General features: G+C 45.5%; 1 protein-coding gene across 1 annotated transcript in view; it reads left to right on the forward strand.

The window, feature by feature from the left end:
- The window catches only part of LOC307066577 (protein transport protein Sec16B-like), a gene marked incomplete at its 3' end in the record, with an annotated part of 36,801 nt that overhangs the window by 6,576 nt on the left and 11,299 nt on the right, over positions 1 to 18,926 (forward strand). Inside the window, 8 exon segments of the mRNA XM_079723764.1 lie at positions 34 to 95; positions 1,511 to 1,646; positions 2,141 to 2,371; positions 7,965 to 8,062; positions 10,176 to 10,257; positions 14,195 to 14,312; positions 15,496 to 15,607; positions 17,212 to 17,317. Coding sequence (XP_079579890.1) covers positions 34 to 95; positions 1,511 to 1,646; positions 2,141 to 2,371; positions 7,965 to 8,062; positions 10,176 to 10,257; positions 14,195 to 14,312; positions 15,496 to 15,607; positions 17,212 to 17,317 — 945 coding nt within the window.

Here is an 18,926-nt window from a genome sequence, read left to right on the forward strand (position 1 = left end):
GTCTTGAAGACCAAACTTGATTTTTTGTTCCAGGTTATTCTTAATGATTCTGAGGAACAAGAAAAGATGAGGACTTTCTCAGGACCCCTGATTAGGTAAATTACCATGAGAGCTGCAAAATAAGGGCTTTTGAAACCTATAAAATCTTCCTGCCCAGATCAGCATTTTGGGGATTTGTTCTTGACTTCCTTGAAAGAAAATGTCTCTCCCTGTTGGAGTGGAATCTCCGTGCTACAAGTTGGAGCCAAATGTGGCCTGAACCATTTTGACAAGCAATTTGAGTGTTGAAAGGCATAAAGAAAAATTAACTTAAAGGTTTAAAAATCTGAAATCAGTTCTATTTTACAAAGCCTACATGGTAAGGGGTTTTAGCGTTCTGTGTACTTAATAGTACTTAAATTGGTAGAAGAGTGGAACACAGCCTGGGAAATCATAGGCAAGTGGATCATATGGAAAAATTTTTTCTGGAGAGATAAGTAACACGGCCAGCATTTGAGTTACTGGACAGTGTGCAAGTCTGCCCTCTGCAGGATTGAGCTAGAACTGCTTTTACATTGCTAGTCACGTTACCGATAAATATTCAGGATGCTCTTTGTCGTGGAGAGAGGAGTCCTGGCTGGTGTCAGAGGTGAGACAATGCACACCAAAGCCCTTAAACTATCATCACTACTGTGTAAATGTGTTCTTATCCTGAAGCTTCCCCCTCCAAGAAAATCCCCATAGTATTTTGACAGTTCCTTCAAGTAAAAATGAGTGTTGTCTCCATTTCTTACACACAGGTATACAGATGTGGGATAGAGCACCGAGCTGGGTATTTGGACACTAGGGTACTGGTCCCAGTTTGACTGATGTCATTGAATGATCTCAAGCAAACCATAATTCCTGTTTATTGAGCACTTATATACACTACACAATTGGCTAATTCCTTTTTGTACGGAGGTATACTTTAACAAAATTTTTAGTTTGAAATATAGTTGACTTACAATGTTGTGTTAGTTTCAGGTGTACAGCAAAGTAATTCATATAGATATATACACATATGTACATATATCTATGCTTTTTCCGATTCTTTTCCATTATAGGTTATTACAAGATACTGAGTTGGAGGTAGACTTTTTAACTGTTCCTCTTTTAGCGAAAAGAGCAGAGACTCAGAGGAGATAAGAAACCTGTGTAAGCTGCGAAGTGGCTGGCGAGATTTAAACGCAGGGTTGTCTGAGCCCAAAGTCTGTGCTCTTCCTTGCTACCAAACAGTCATTTCAGGTCTCTGGGCCTCAGTTTCCTCCTCTGTAAAATGGAGAGGGTGGACGAGAGAATCTTTGAGGTCCCTTCCTGTTCTATAAGGAAACAACTATTCTGTAGCTATAGACTCACTACCCCCGTCCTGGGTTGTCAGGCTTCTATCCCATCTCCAGCCCCAGCAACACCCTCACACTGTAGGAGGGGACTGTGGTCCTACCCAGGGGAGGAGTCTGTCCCTCACTCTTTGCTCCCTGAAATCTCTCCATAGGGAAGATGTACACAAGGTGGACATCATGATGTTTTGCCAGCAGAAAGCAGCGCAGAGTCGCAAATCTGAGACACCGGGGAGCAGAGACTCGGCTCTACTGTGGCAACTGTTGGTTCTCCTTTGTCGGCAGAACGGGGTCAGTATCACCGCGCTGGCGGGTGGGCAGGGCAGGTGCAGGCTGGGTTGGGACTGAAGTCTTCCTGGGAGAGAGAAGATGCGGCTTGTGGCACGATTGATTATAAAAGGTAACATTAAAGAAGCAACAAATGGCCTCAAGGGGAAAAACTGCTCAGATGTCAATGCCAGTTTGTTAATGCTAACCTTTCCCCTGCCCTTCTCCACTAGCCTGGGGTTATCGCCCAGTTCTTGGGTTACTGCGCTAAGCAGATGATACACCTAGGAGAGTGTGCATATTTCTGGTCATCTTTGTGGCTCCTGACAGGCAGAAAACAAGCATGAGAGTGAAGCTGGAGTTTGAAATACAACAATCTAAGAAGGGGCTGTCTTGTGTTTGCGTGTCAGCCTCCTCCTGAAGAGGGCAGGTGCTCTGGTGCCTTCCTTCTTCAGCCTGGGCTGCCAGCATGAGGATGAATAGGATTCTCTCCCAGGATGGCCCTCTTTCCCTTGCAGTCCGTGGTGGGGTCTGACATCGCGGAGCTGCTGATGCAGGACTGCAAGAAGCTGGAGAAGTACAAGCGGCAGCCGCCTGTGGCCAACCTCATCAACCTGACGGATGAGGACTGGCCAGTACTGAGCTTGGGGACTCGGAACCTGCTCACTGGGGAGGTTCCCCCCAGCGTGGAGACACCTGCACAGATCGTGGAGAAATTCACTAAGCTGCTCTACTACGGAAGGAAAAAGGCAAGTGCTGTGCCCGCTTCTGCTTCAAAAAGTAACCGGCGTCCCCACCACTCACCCCTCCCATTTGTATGAGTAACATATACTCATTTTATAGCACTTAAGTTCAGAAAGGTACAAAGAAAAAGAAGAACACCCATAATCCTATCACTAACAGATAATGCCTGTTAACATTTTGATATATTTACTTCTAGTATTTTCAATGCGTAAATATTAAAAATCAAATTAAATTACATATACAATTACTTCTTTCTTTTCCCCTTAAGAGTATATGGTGAAATACTCTCATGGCATTAAAATGTACCATTTAAAAAATGGACTATATTCTATTATATGAATGTATCACATTTTATTTAACCAATTCACTGTTGTTGAATATATAGGCTATGTACAGATTTGTCACCCATTACAAATTATACCATTCGAACATCTTGTTGTATAAACCTTTGGCTTATTTTGTAAGATACATTCCTAGTAGAACTACTCAGCTAAAGGCTATGCACCTTTTAAAAAAAAATTTTATTTATTTTTGGCTGTGTTGGGTCTTTGTTGCTGCGTGCGGGCTTTCTCTAGTTGTGGCGAGCGGGGGCTACTTTTTGTTGCGGTGCACGGGCTTCTCATTGCGGTGGCTTCTCTTGTTGCGGAGCACGGGCTCTAGGCGCATGGGCTTCAGTAGTTGTGGCTCTAGGCATACAGGCTTCAGTAGTTGTGGCTCGCAGGCTCTAGAGCGTGGGCTCAGTAGTTGTGGCGCACGGGCTTAGTTGCTCCGCGGCATGTGGGATCTTCCCGGGCCAGGGCTCGAACTCATGTCCCCTTCGTTGGCAGGCGGGTTCTTAACCACTGTGCCACCAGGGAAGTCCCAAGGCTATGCACTTTTAAAAGGCTCTTCACATATACACTAAATCAGTTTCCAGAAAGTTTGTTTACAAATGATATCCCCATCAGTTATATCTAAAATATACCTATCAATACTGAATACTTTAATTCCACTGATGAAGTGATGCCTTATTTATTTTTTGATATGTAAATTAGAATTTATTTATTAAAATTTTTAAATTGAGGTATATTTGACAAAATTGTAAGATATTTAAAGTGTACAGTGTGATGGTTTGATATACATATACATTGTGAAAGGATTCCTTCCATTTAGATAATTAACACATCCATCACCTCATGTGTTTCCCTATTATTTTATGCCTTGTTTAATTTTGAAGTTGAACTTACATTTTACAAAAGTCTTAAATATTTGAATATATGACTGAAATCAATTTGAATCAATCTAATTAAAAAAATCAAAAGATGAAAGGGATATAATGGGAGAAATGATGCTGTCCCCCACCCCCTCCCAGCCATGCAATTTCTCTCATTGAAATATCCAGAGATATTTTCTGCATATATAATTATTTTCTCCTTTTTTCCCTTATAGCATACTATGTACCATTTCTTTACCTTCCTTTTGTCATTTAGCAAAATACTTTAGGAAACACTCTATGTTGGGGTTGGCACATTTTTTCTGTAAAGGGACAGACAGTAAATATTTTAGGCTTTGCAGGCCATGGGGTCTCCATTCAACTGTGCTGTTGTCCCCTGAAAGCAGCCACAGACAATCTGTAAATAAATGGGTGTTTCAATAAAACTTCATTTATAGACATAGAAATTTGAAATATATATCACTTTCATGTGATGAAACATTATTCTTCTTTTGATTTTTTCCAATAATTTAAAAATGTAAAAACTATTCTTAGCTTGTGGGCTGTACCAAAACAGGCAGTGGGCTGAATTTGGTCTTCAGGCCACGTTTTGCTGACTCCTGTTCCTTATAGTATATAAATACCTTCCTCATTATTTCTTACGGCTGCATTGGTTTCTATAGATAAATTATAATTGATTCAACTAAACCTCTATAGATTGACATTTAGATTATTTCTAGTCTTTTGCTGTTACAAATAATGCTGCAATGAATAACATTGTCATTTTGCCCTGTGGAGAGAATATATGTAAGGCAAGTTTGTGGAAGTGGAAACTTTGGGTCAAAGGGTATATGGTTTGTAATTTTGATAGGTATCGACAAATTGCTCTTTTAGAGGTTGTACCGATTACTCTACCAGCAATGTATGAGAGTGCCTGTCTCCCCACACTGTCACCAGCCCAGTGTGTTTCCAAACTTTTGGATATGTGCCAATCTGAGAGGTGAAAAAATGTATAGTAGTTATTTGCATTTCTCATTATAAATGAAGTTGAATATCCTTTAATCTATGATTGTTTTTTGTCATGGATTTTCCACATTTTCCTCCTGGATTTTTTTTTTTTTTAAAAAGCTTATTATTTATTTATTTTTTAATTTATTTACTTTTTTTTTTTTTGCGGTATGTGGGCCTCTCACTGTTGTGGCCTCTCCCATTGCGGAGCACAGGCTCCGGACGTGCAGGCTCAGCGGCCATGGCTCACAGGCCCAGCCGCTCCGTGGCATGTGGGATCTTCCCGGACCGGGGCATGAACCCGTGTCCCCTGCATCGGCAGGCGGACTCTCAACCACTGTGCCACCAGGGAAGCCCCCTGCTGGATTTTTGATCCCCACTTATTGATTTGTAGGAGCGCTTTACTTTTTTAGGATTTTCTGTCCAAAATCACTTTTTTGGGGTCATATTTAGAAAATTGATTTATGAAAATTGATTTATGAAAATAAAGTTGAAGTACTTTTGTGACTTCACCTTTACATTTAAATCTTTAATTGTGTGCATGTATTTGTATGTGATGTTATCTTTTAAATGAGTGCAAGATATACTCAGTGAAAATTAATGGGATCAACTTATAGCATCTATATGTATGTATATATATATGTGTGTGTGTGTGTGTGTGTGTGTGTGTGTGTGTGTATTCATTATATAGTAGGGACTTGCTATTTCACCAGTGATTCATTTATTCAATAAACATTTATTAAGCAGTCACTACTTCTAAGGCATTGAACCCAGTTGGGGGATACAGAAATAAATCAGTGATAATCTCTTTCCTTAAGAATGATAAATAATGACCATAACAACAGTAATAAAGCGAATATTTGAAAAATACTTTCTATGTGCCAGATACTCACTTAACACCTTACATGCATTATCTCATTTATCTTCGTAGTAGGTCCTATTCTTGTTTTATGTAATTACCAAGGAGGAAAGTTAGTAAATAATAAAGCCAAGGTTTAGATTTAGGCAGCCTGGTGCCTGAGCTTGGGCTTGTAATCACCCACCACATCACCTGTCATACATTGACCCAAAGGTAAGCGGTGGGTAGGTGGAGCACTATGGGAGTTCAGGGTGATCTGTGAGGAGCTGGACATGACAATATCTTTAAAACCTTTAACATGTGACTGGGGTCTTATTTCTGGCATTGTGTGAGATTGACATCCTTGATATAAGTTCTCAATTTCTTCACTCATTCTTAAATTATATTTTTGGAGATGCAGATTTTTAAAAAATTTTATTTATTTATTTATTTATTTTTGTCTGTGTCGGGTCTTCGTTTCTGTGCGAGGGCTTTCTCTAGTTGTGGTAAGCGGGGGCCACTCTTCATCGTGGTGTGCGGGCCTCTCACTATCGCGGCCTCTCTTGTTGCAGAGCACAGGCTCCAGACGTGCAGGCTCAGTAATTGTGGCTCACGGGCCCAGTTGCTTTGTGGCATGTGGGATCTTCCCAGACCAGGGCTCGAACCCGTGTCTCCTGCATTGGCAGGCAGATTCTCAACCACTGCGCCACCAGGGAAGCCCGGAGATGCAGATTTTTGAGTAAACTAGTAATTCTCAACCAATCGTTAGTAACTCCTTTTAAAAATACTATTATGAAATAGTTTAACATACAAAAAGGGCATTTAAAAAAAAAGATTTCACCTGTTTTTCTTTTTTAAAAAATTTAAGTATAGTTGATTTACAATGTTACATTAATTTCTGCTGTACAGCAAAGTGATTCAATTATACATATATATCCGTTCTTTTTCTAAATATTCTTTTCCATTATGGTTTATCACAGAATATTGAATATAGTCCCCTGTGCTATACAGTAAGACCTCGTCGTTTCAAAAAGATCAATCTTAATGTCATTTTTACTTCCACTGGATATGAGGTTGAATTTCTTAACTGTGATTGTTTAAATTTATTCTCTCTTCAAAGAAGATAACATGGGAGATGTTGGGATAATCAAATAAATTTTCATTTGGAGGTGGAAATACCTCATTAGTGACCTCCTGCCCAAAAATCACATTATTTGGGGGACACTAAGGAAATTATTAATACCAGGTCACCCTCACATATAAACTAAGCTCTTACTAAATAGTTTTGAAAATTAAATGAAGAGGTGAATATGTGTGTGTGTATGTTTTAAAATTTGCAGCTTCAAACCCATGTCACCAAGTTAATGGTGTCATTAATTTGACGTATGAAGTTGATAGTTAACAAGCACTTGATAGTAAGCAGTTAGTTATGGTATTAGCTGGGGGTAGGTTAACTATTATGTATACTGGCTTAAACATAACAGCAGCCTCGGGATTTCCCTGGTGGTCCAGTGGTTAGGACTCCACGCTTCCAAAGCAGGGTGCATGGGTTTGATCCCTGGTCAGGGAACTAAGATCCTGCATGCCGTGTGGTGCAGCCAAAAACAAACAAACAAACCAACAACCCCGCCCCCCCACCAAACCATGATAGCAGCCTCTTTCTTTTCATGCGAGAGTACTGGGCAGGTGAACAGAAGATGGGACAGCCCTCCTCCATGTACCCACCCAGGGACTCAGCTGTAGGAGGCTCCACCATCTTCAATGTAGAGTCTCTAAAGTTTCCGGGAGTCATCTTCATTCCAGCCTGATGGGGACGAGGCTGTGGAGGGTTGAGCACAGGGAGGGGTTCTATGGGCCAGACCTGAAGGCTTCACACATCTCTTCCCTTCCCACCTCAGTGCCACACCTCAGTGCCAGGGAGGTGGGACATGCAGTCCGGCTCTTGGCCTAGGAAGGGGAACTTGGATTTGGGTGAGGAACTAGCAGTCTTTGCCACAGTTGTTAATAAAGAAATGGTTCCTCGAGAGGGGGTATCTGTATGTGTATGGCTTATACATTTGGTTGTGCAGTGGAGGCTAACACAACATGGTAAAGCAACCGTACTCCAATAAAAACTAATTAAAAGAAAGAAAGAAAGAAATGGTTCCTCTACCACGCCCCATGAACCATCTCGCAACTCGCCTTTTGAGACCCAGTGCTGGGGGTGAGATGCTTCTCTCATTTTTTGGTGCTTAGGTTCATAAAAGTATTATGTGACTTTGACTAAAGAGATAGAGCTAACTGGAAACTATGTCTGAGGAGGAGCTAATGCAATCACATAAGTGGTTTGATGAGGTGAAGCCTGGAGAAAGGGGCAGCTTAGAGAGAAGTACCTGCCAGTTAAAGCCATTTCTCCACCGTTCCTTTCTCACGTTCGCAGGGGAGGCTCTGAGAGTCTTCCTGGAAGCCCGGCCTCTGCTGCTCGGGGGTGTTGGGGGGCAGTCCCCAAGCACAGTCGTTTGCTGTCGCTCTTAGAGGCAGGTGAGCAAGGTGGTGCTGAAGGTGATGTCTGTGTTTTCAGGAAGCCTTGGAGTGGGCCATGAAGAATCATTTGTGGGGTCATGCTTTGTTCCTCGCCAGCAAGATGGACCCAAGGACCTACAGCTGGGTCATGAGTGGGTGAGTTGGGGACGTGCCAAGAAGACCAATGGAGCAGAGTGGCCTCCCCTCCAAAGGTGGAGGTGAGGGTGGGGAGAAAGGCCCCACCCTCCAAGCATCTTTCCAGTTCTAAGTTGGACGTAGCATTTCTCTTCTCCAGATCCTAATAAACTAGACACAGACATATTCTTTCTAGCTGGTAAGTTGAATAAAACATTTTACTAAAGTTTCCAAAAATTAAGTAGGTTTCTACGTTGCAGTAGCCTTCTCTCTTTGGGAGGGTCTGCTCTGGAGAGTTCCATCAGTGAGGGGGTAGGTCACTTAAGGGAAACTGACAGAGCCTGAGGACTGAGAGTTAGTAATTTACTGCTTCGTTCTGCAGCACGGGTGTGGGTGCTGGGAAGTAGGGAGGGATACAGGGTAGCAGGACTGCAAGCTGTGGTAGAAAGGGGTTTACAGGACTGGGGATTAGATCCAGCAGTCTTCATCTACTGGGAGATGTCAAGACTGAAGGCATCCCTTCAGGTCACACTGGGCCACGAGGACCTGGGTGCCGGGGGGACCGGAAATAATACCCAAACCAGGACAGAATAGGAATGGAGGTGTGAGTACCTAGCCAGGAGTTTAGAACAAGGGCAATGAAACAGCTAAAGAGACTCAGAACCAAATGGAGGTGGAGGTGTATGGGGTGCTGTAAGGGGTCAGCCCTTCAGGCTGCAGTTAGCATCCATGGATTGTCGGGGACAGATGTGTAGCAGGGGTGGGCTGGGGTGGGAGCCCTCCTGTAAGAAGCAGCCTTGGGTTAGACAGAGAAAAGGATGGTACCTCAAAATTTATCTTCTCACGTTGGTTAAAGCCATGAAGCTACCTTCTCTGCTTATCTTATATTTCAATCCCCCGTACATCCCGTTGGGCAGAGAGTTGGATGAGAAGATGGACACCCACACTTTAAGTTCAGTCTGTGGGGCTAACGTCTGTCACTACCTGGGAGCCCATTCTTCACCATGGCTTCCATGAAATCTCTTTATTACTCTGACCCTCAGTTTTCCCAGGGACTAGTGACACCACCACGTACTTCATTAAGTTCAGAGACCAGAATGGTGAGGAACACTGAACTTCTATTAGGAGAAGCACTCTGAGCTCTGGAGGAAAGGTGCTGTTAAAAAAAAAAGATGGTGGGGCTTCCCTGGTGGCGCAGTGGTTGAGAGTCCACCTGCCAATCCAGGGGACACGGGTTCGTGCCCTGGTCCGGGAAGATCCCACATGCCATGGAACGGCTGGGCCCGTGAGCCATGGCCGCTGAGCCTGTGCATCCGGAGCCTGTGCTCCGCAACGGGAGAAGCCACAACAGTGAGAGGCCCGCGTACCTCAAAAAAAAAAAAAAAAAAAAAAAAAAGATGGTGTTCCAAGGGATGAGTTTCCTTTGGGTTTTGGAAACGAACGTCCCACAACTCCACACTGTAGCATACATCTCGGCTACAGATTTTTGCCTTGGGCCATTGATACTTGATGGGGCCCAGTGAATCATGAGAAATCTCTCTTACTGAGTATGCTTAAATCTCAAATCAGCCATAGAGCTTATTATATCCTTGTTAAGCAGATCCCATGGTTTGTCATCAGCATGATCATTTCTGGTCCCTGCTCTACGCCTCTTTGGTTACTGAAAATGACTATGTAGTGCTTGTGAGCAAAAGCACTAGAGACCCAGGCTAGCGATGAGCCCGAAAAACAGCACTGAGAGCTGTGGGCTTGGGGAGGAGGGCTGCTGTGGGGCAGTGGGCGTGGAGGGTGCCTGGGGAGGAGGTGCCCACCGTTGGGCTCTCAGGGGTCTTTGAAGTATTTGTGGCTCACCTCCGTGATGGACGGAGGCCTACAAAATAGTTATTCGAGAGTTAGGGAGTCAGTGCTAAAATGCAGAAGATCTTCTCCAGTAATGAGATCTATTTGGCGTGTGTGGTGGGATGGAGATCCGAAAGTGGGATGGAGCAGACGCACAGCTGAAAGGAAAGACTCAAGTTCCAAAAGAAGCTGCTGCAATCAAATACAAGTAGACGAGCCCTTGTGCCTCACAGGCAATGGGTTAGAGGCTCTCTTGGCTGGATTCCCACTGACGGGCGGTCTCCTCTCTCTGCAGCTTCACCAGCACGCTGGCGCTCAACGACCCACTGCAGACCCTCTTCCAGCTCATGTCGGGGAGGATCCCACAGGCAGCCACGGTACGCTCTGTGACAGGACCCCCTCAACACCCCAGCACCCTAAGGGTTTAGGGGGTAGGGACTGCTCGGGAACGAGGTGATGGCTTTAGAGATGAAAAATAAGTAATTACTGTTGGTCAGTCGCCTCCCATGTGCCTGGCCCTGTGCTAAGCGCTGTGATGCATGTTATTTCATTTAACGCACGGAGGTAGGAATGATTATCCCTGTTTTGCAGACGTGACGACTGAGTCACAAAGGTGTAAAATGACCAAGATCACAGAGTTAGGAGTAGTGGAGTCAGGATGGGCCCAGGTCTGTCTGGTTCCAAAGACTGTGCCGTTTCCACAATCCACGGCTACCCGCTGTGTGGCAAATAGCGAGAGAACCCGAGGCTGCTCTCCACGCTTCCCATAACCTGGTTTTGTTTCTTCCCCACCACTGCACGTGACCCTTCAAAGCTGGACATGTTAGATTCTACGTCATCAGTGTGGGACGTGGCTCGGGAGAGCCCTGAGGCCAGCTTGATAGTTTTCCCATTATAAGAGCATTGATCTTTTTGTCCCAAGGTATTCCTTTCCTATCCTTGAAGTCCAATAACTTTACTGAGATATATCTTGTTGTTGACTGTCTGTGTCAGTTATTCGGGGATACAGCATGCTCTTTTAATATGTGCATCCATATCTTACAGTTCCAGAGAAATTTCTTGAATTATATCCTTCAGTATTTATTTTGTTCTCTTATTTTGGTTTTCTTTTCAGGAACACCCTCTATACACAAAATATATATAGTTCATATATATATATATATATGAACTGTATACATATATACATGTGAATTATATATATAATTTTCTCTTCAATTAAAAAAATTTTTTTTGTTTCAATTCTTTCTTTCTTCTTCTTTGCTGTGTGTCTATCCTGTGTGTCCCTTACTGTGTTTTCATCAGTGTCTCTTGGCTTCTGTGCTTTTTCCATTTTTGTCTTTATTTCTTTGATTTTTCTCCCACTTCTGTCCTGAGCTCTGCAGGTCACATTTACCTCCTCCTGTTCTCCACCATCTCTTTCCTCTGCTCCTGTAACTTAGCTTTAGACCCTTGCTTCATAGAACAAATTGTTTCATTATTTTACTTAAATTCATGATGAAATGTTTGGTGACAATTCTTTGTTTTGTGGAAACATTTTTCTGGTGAATGTTCTCTCTACCTTCCCCCCTCCTTTGATCTTGATGGTATATTTGTAGCGATTCTGTACTTGTTCCTTCATAGGCTTCAGGTCTTCCCTGGATGAGTTATTTATGGGAGGTTTGATCTGGGGAGGTGCCAGGGCCATATTCCAGGGCAGCTGGCATTTCCGCATGACCTGGTGTTTTCTGTGAGCATCTTTGCTTCTCCCCAGCCAGTGGAGATGGCTGTGGGATCCCCTCCCTCTGGTGTTCTCTCTCTCTGCCTCCTAAACCCACCTCTGTTCAATCTCCATTACTTTTGGAAACCTTTTTTTGTGTTTAGAGGCTTGGATTTTTGCTGACACCTAGTTTCAATGAAAATGTACTTCACGCTTTTGCTTTTTTGTCTGTCTTATTGCTGTGGACAATTTCAAGAACAGAAAAGAGAAATGATGACTTTCATGCCCCCTCGTCAAACCAGCTGGTTATACTGGAACATGGGGTGCACCTCACAATTCTGCTGAGGACCTGTGCTCTGCAATGAAATTGCACCATGTCACAAAGCACTAAATGCAGGAAAAGATATAATCAGCATACAGTCCATTGGGTTTCATTGCACTGGTAGAGTTTGCTAAATGTTCCCTACTCTCAAGGAGCCAGAGGTGATATTTGCAGTATTTGACCCTAGTGTTTGACAGTTTCCTAGCATCATAGCATCCAGTAAAAGGCTAGACTTTGGTACTTATAATAAGAGGAGTAGTGGAAAAAGCATGGCAGCTGGAAAACACAGACGTGGGCCTCTGTCACAGGCTTAACCCAGACTCTGCTCCTCACTGTTGTGGGAACGGGGCCCTGCTACTTAACCTCAGAGCCTCAGCTTTTCTTCTTTGTGGGCATTTTGATGCCTAACAGAGCTACTGTAAAATTAAAGGGGAGAGAATAGCTGAACATATCAACCACCATGCTTGGTCCACTGAAGTTAGTTAATAAGCGTTATCTCTCTCTCTTCTCCCTCCGTAGACCTGCTTTACAGTGATTTTTTTTTTCCAAATCGCCTGGGGGAGGAGACAGAAGAATTACTTCTAAGTTTTTGTTCTTTTAGCCAGGGCTTTTCTTTTGCTAGTCCCTTTAGTTTCAGCAAGAAAGAGCCTGGCTCACATGTTAAAATGGGGATAATAATAGTACCTAATGCATGTGATTGTTCTTAGGAGAAATGCTTAGCACAGGCTGTGGCCCAGGGTCAGGGTGCAGTCAGTGAGAACTGCTATTATTATTGTGATTTATTGTCATCATCATCCTCATTCACCCTGCATTGCCCAGATAAACAGAGTCACTATAAAATGGAGTTGGATAAAGCATCTTTCGTACTGTGGGATAATTACAAATACAATACCAAATAACTGTGAATTGTTTTGACCTCCAGATCTTAGCTATTACTGTCAATCTCCTGCTCTATCTATTCAGTATAACAAAGTGGAGGAGAGACTGGTCTGCAAATCTCCTCTTTCCTTTGCTGTGCTTCTGTGTGTGTGTGTGTGTGTGTGTATTTATATACATGTAATTTATAAGGTGCAAACCAAGTGTAAGGCACTATGCTATGGGCTTCATCTAACTATATTATTATCAACAGTTATCCTGGGATGAAGTGAAAGAGTAGCACTGACATATAGACACTACCAAATGTAAAACAGATAGCTAGTGGGAAGCAGCTGCATAGCACAGGGAGATCAGCTCGGTGCTTTGTGACCACCTAGAGGGGTGGGATAGGGAGGGTGGGAGGGAGACGCAAGAGGGAGAGGATGTGGGGATATATGTATGCATATAGCTGACTCACTTTGTTATAAAGCAGAAAGTAACACAACATTATAAAGCAATTACACTCCAATAAAGATGTAAAAAAAAAAAAAATCCTGGCAGGTAGACATCATGATCTCCATTTAAGAGACGAAGAAACAAAGGTTCAAAGACATAAAGAAACTTGCTCAAGAGGCAGGACCCCAGGTGAATCCAGGGCCCGTGTCATTTCTGTGACATTGTGTTGTTTCTTTATTGATATTCCCTGTCCTGAAATTCCCCTTCATTCAGGAGAAGGCGGCCCATCATTCGTGAGGGGCTTCTGCCCGCTCCCACTTCTCTGATTATACTCTACCGCCCCCTCGTGGAGCTCTGCTGCCTCTGCATGGTCACCAGAGGGAAGGGACGTAGCGCTGGCTGGGCCACTTGGTCTGGTTTTCTCACTCCTCAAGAGGTGATAGGAATTAGAGTTCACAGGGTTGTTGTGAAGATTAAAGAAGGTGACGTGTGAGAGAGGGCTTTGGCTTTGTAAAACCAGAAAACATTAGCCATTTGGTAATAGGTATCAAGGAGCCCAGTGTTCCCCTGTCTTCTAACTGGCTAATGTGGACTCTTCTCATGAACCAAGGGTATTCGATCCTCTGTCTCCCACTGAAACATCAGGTTTTTTTTTTTTTTTTTTCTGATTTTGTCCCTAGCTATTGGGGTTAGGGGCACGAGGAGGAAATCTGAAAATTAGTGACCAAGAGTGTCATTCCATTTATCTATCTCCCAACATCCCTGTGTGTGTATGTATGTATGTATACATGTCTGCCTGCCTGCCTATTCATCCTTCTAAGAGTTTTGCTAAAGAGAACGCAAAATCAACGAGTGGCCACATTGCCGGCAGCATAATGGGCGTTCCCGGAAAACCAGGAAATAGACAACAACCTTCCTTACTTACCTATATTCTGGTCAGGGCTACATTACTCAGTCACTTTTCAATTTTTCTGCTGCTTTTCAGTGTTGTGGGGACGAGCAGTGGGGAGACTGGAGGCCGCACTTGGCTGTGATTCTGTCGAATCAAGGTGGGGACCCGGAGCTGTATCAGCGCACGATTGTCACCATGGGGGACACCCTGGGTAAGCAGAGACCAGTCCATCCCCTCCTCTCCTCTATTTCCAGGCCAGCTTTAGCCACCCTGTGCTTAGATTCTTAGGTTCTGTGTTTGGCCCGAGTCTATGCCTCAGGCTTTCCTTTGACCCAGGAGCCTCAGTGTTTTGGGGACAGAAACTCCAGGGAGAGGGGTGTCCTTCTTGCCTTTCTCTTTCCCAGTTTTCTGCTGCGAGCCAGTGCAGGCCAGGCCCCTGAGACTCTGGGGTCTGCCACTGTAGGAGGCTCCCCTGAGTAGGTGATTCCTATGCCTGGGTCAGATTCCCGTGCAGATGGAGTTAACACATGGGGGCATCTCGCCTACTGTTGCTGTTAGTCCCGCAGTGACCCAGCTCAACCAGATAGGAAATTCTATTTTTGCCTGAACTACCCTGGGTAATCGTATAGTCTTTATTTCTGTCATCTGTCTGTGAATGTGGCCTCATAAACACTTAGGGGCTCTTGAATATTCCAGATCAGTGGTTCTCAGATTTGGTCAAGGGCCAGAACGTCTAGAAATCATCGCTTTGTGGCACTATGTGAAATACTGCTCTGCTAAACTTAAAATAGCTACGTGTAAGATTGTGCCCAGTCAAATGGCAGGTTGTTCAGCACCTGGGTAGAAAGAGAACTAATGTTTGCTGGACCGTCTTGGGTGCCGGGCCCCGTGCTAGTTACTTTACCTATTTGAATTAATTCAATTAATTCAATGTTGAGGTAATGGAAAATGTATGGGAGAACATTTTAAAACTGGGAACAATTTGGTAATGAATGTAATTTTTATGATCACTGGGAAAGGTCTTCTATTGGTTGACTTCAGCAGGGGAGGCATTAGTGCCCCAAGAAGCCTAGTTAAGAATTGCTACTCCCAACGGCCAGCTTCTCTGCTCAGGTGTAGGCATTTCTACCCATTTCTCCCTCTCCAGAAGCACTAAAATGCTTAGACATGTCCTCCTCGAAAATCCATTAGGGGGAACGTGAAATAGTGCCTTATTCTGGCTGAAGAGAAGTGAAATAATGTCGGAGGCCAAAAATGCGGTAGGAGAGGGAGTGGGGTTTGGGGGTCTGTGACTCATAGTGTGAAAAGCCCCTCTCCAGCCCTCTCCCATCCCCCCAGAGGGTGGGTCCTCACGTGGGCGTGTTCCATGACCGGGGCTTGTTCTCCTCCTGCAGCTGGGAAGGGGCTGGTGGAAGCAGCTCACTTCTGCTACCTCATGGCTCACGTGCCCTTCGGCTCCTATACCGTGAAGACAGACCACCTGGCCTTGCTGGGCAGTAGCCACAGGTATGCGATCTTCTGGGGGAAAGGGAGTGGGAAGGACATCTTCCAGGTGATTGGTTTAGCCCTTGCTGGGCTTCATTTTCCATTGTCTTGTGTGAATTTCGGCCACTGCTGGTCCCTTCCTCTGGGATGGTTTTCCTCACAGGTAGGCTCTGGCGGAGGAGATGCCGGGTAGGTGCCGCATCACACCGCCAGGGAGCCTCAGGTCCAGGCCCTGCTCCGGGGAAGCTGTGAACTGGTGCCTGTGGGTTGCATTGTACCCCTATGGCCACTCGGTGGCGCCCTGGCTCCGTGATCAGAGAGTGACTCTTTAGAAAATGCTTAGCGGGAGCGCGGCGGCTTGAGCCTCTGCGTCAGGCAGCTCTGGACCTGTTCTCAGAGCCCGCCTTGGGCAAAACCCGAAAGTGGAAGACATTTGTTTAGCCACCACACCCTACACTGACTTGGTGCACAAGCTACTCAGAGTCCCACCTGTCACTTACTCCCTGCTGGCCGTAGCATTAGGCTTTTCACACAGAAGGACCTTAATAAGCCCCTAGACAATGAATAAATGGACAAAAAGACCGGCTTGCTTTCTAGCTGCCCTCCACATTCTAGATCTTTCTTTCTCTTTCCCTGTAATAGTTAAGATTTCCTAAGCTCTTACATTGTGCCAGCCGTTTTATTTGCACTATTTCCTTTAATCATTACACATTTACCCTGTGAAGAAGGTACGCTTTTCATCTTCACTTTATAGAGGAGGGAAACCAAGGCACAGAGAGGTTAAGTAACTTGTCTAAGATGGTACAGCTAGTGTGGGGTCAGGTTGGACTTGGAATCCAGACTGTAAGGCTTTTCTTTGTAGAAACACATCCTCTCATAGCCTGTCTGTCAAGGTCATGGTCTCTGATAGCACCTAGTTGGCTTGTCAAAGAGGCCCATCTGGGCCAAATGGGACAGTAGTGAAACGGTTTAATGTGTCTCCCTCCTGTGTTTATATTGTACGAGGATGTTTCTGGAGATAACAGTCCTGACCCCAGGCATAGCCCCCGTGATTACGATTTCAAACCCCACAGCAGCTGTTTTGGGACACGTGAGGACTCTGAGGGCCCCTCAGATCACGTTCACCCAGCCTGCTTCCTCACTGGAATGAACCTCCAGCACAGGGACCGTCTTCTGATTTGGGGCTCCGCAGTGCAACCCTCTCTCTGCCGGGCCTTCTTTCTTCAATGCTTCCGAACATCACATCACTGCCTCTTTTCTGCTCTTCCGCTCAGGCTATGGTGGCCTCTCACAGACGCCCGCTCTGGGTTCTCAGGGCACTAAGGCTGGCTCTCAGCGTGCTTACGGGGAGGACCCAGTGCCCCACTGAGCTGGGTGTGAGAGCAGCTTGCCTTACGTGACCCTCCAGTAAAGATGGCAGCGATCTCCCCCTCCCCGCAGTGTCTCCCCCCGCCTTCCCCCAGAGCCTTGGAGGTGCAGATTCTCTTTCCTCTCTTGGAGCTGCCCCAGGGATCAGCCCAGGACAGAAACTCTACCATGAATGGATGCAGCTGGTGTTTGGCCATCTACTAGGATTTAAATCTGTCCCCGCCTCAGTCTCTTTTATTCTTATTCCCTGGTTTTAGTCAAGAGTTTTTGAAATTTGCAACAACTGAGGCTATCCAGAGGACGGAAATCTTCGAGTACTGTCAGATGCTGGGCCGCCCCAAATCCTTCATCCCTTCTTTCCAGGTAACTCAGCCCTCACGAGGCCACCACCTTACCTGTGTCACATGGCTGTGGGCCACTGGGTTTTCCGCCTTGCAATCTGGCATGTAGTGGCTGGACTAAGTCATCTACTGGACTTTTCCTCATTAGCTGGAATGTGGGGAGGGTTAGGATGTCTTTCTAGGTCCCCTAAAGGTTTGCATTTTAAGAGAGGAAAGCAAAACACTGCAGCAGCCTCTGTGCTGGGGGCTCTGGCCTCACTGCTGACAATGCGGATCGTGCCAGCAGCCCTGGGGCTCCCCCCCTGTCTGTAGCTCCTTCTGTTCTTCTGTCTCCACATGGCTCCACTTCTCCTCAGCCCCACGGTCATCCTGCTGGGAGTGGGAGCAAGAAGGCCCGACTGGGGGCTCTTCACCCTTCCTCCTCTCCTCTGACCTGCCATTCCCATCTCTTTTGGATGACTCTGTTTTGTTTTGTTTTTTGCCGTACGCGGGCCTCTCACTGCTGTGGCCTCTCCCGTTGAGGAGCACAGGCTCCGGACGCGCAGGCTCAGCGGCCATGGCTCACGGGCCCAGCTGCTCCGCGGCATGTGGGATCTTCCCGGACCGGGGCACGAACCCGTGTCCCCTGCATCGGCAGGTGGACTCTCAACCACTGCGCCACCTGGGAAACCCTGGATGACTCTGTTTTTAACTCTGGAAATTCCTCCCTGCTCTGTCCTTGGCCCCCATCCTTCTTTCTTCCCTCCAGGGCTGCAGCTGTGCAGGTGGTGTCCACGCAGGTTCTAACCTCTCTTCTCAACCTCTCTACTGGATGCCCTGTTGTTTCTTAAATCCATAATGGCTCCTTCCGTGCCTGTATTGAGAGTGCACTCGGTGGTAGCAACACACACATACATGCACACCACCACCACCAAACACCAAACACAAAACACAAAGGCTTGGAAATGAATGAATTACTGCCTATAGGGCAATGACCCAGTTAGTATCTTCTTTAACAGTTTTACCAAAGACCCACCTTCTCCAGCAGAGCCCTGCCTGACCAGCTCCTTTGGGTCCATGCAGGTCTTCAGTCTCTTTCTTTCTGTTACGTAGTCATCCCACCTCTCAGCTGTCTTTGGGCTGATAGCAGTGAGATTAGCTGTTTTTAGGGAATGAGTTCTACACGCCTGGCACTGTGTTATGATGCTTTGACTGTATGATTTCTAATCCTGTGGTAATCCGGGCATGATTACCCCCCTTTTACAAAACAGGTTCCAAGGAGTTACATGCTATTGGCTCATGTCTCTTGGGTACCATTTGTTCTAAGGACTTTACATGGATTATCTCACTGAACCTTTACAACAGCCAAGGGGTAGATCGTATTATCATGCCCATATTATAGTGAGGAAACCAAGGTGCAGAGAGGAGGTGGGGTAACTAGCTCAATGTTCCACACCCAGCATGGAGTTGGGATTTGAACTTGGGTCTGTCTGATTTCCAGCCCTCAGGCTCCATTTAGTTCTGTCACTTATGCTTCTCTGAGCCCTTACCTGTCTCTGTCTGTACACTCCCTTGGGCTTGAAGTCCCTTGCACCTCAGCCATTTTTTCTTCTTTTATCCATCCCCCTGGTGCCTGGTCCTGTGCCCCACAT

The sequence above is a fragment of the Hyperoodon ampullatus genome (assembly GCF_949752795.1).
Source record: "Hyperoodon ampullatus genome assembly, chromosome: 2".
NCBI classification, from domain to species: Eukaryota; Metazoa; Chordata; class Mammalia; order Artiodactyla; family Ziphiidae; genus Hyperoodon; species Hyperoodon ampullatus.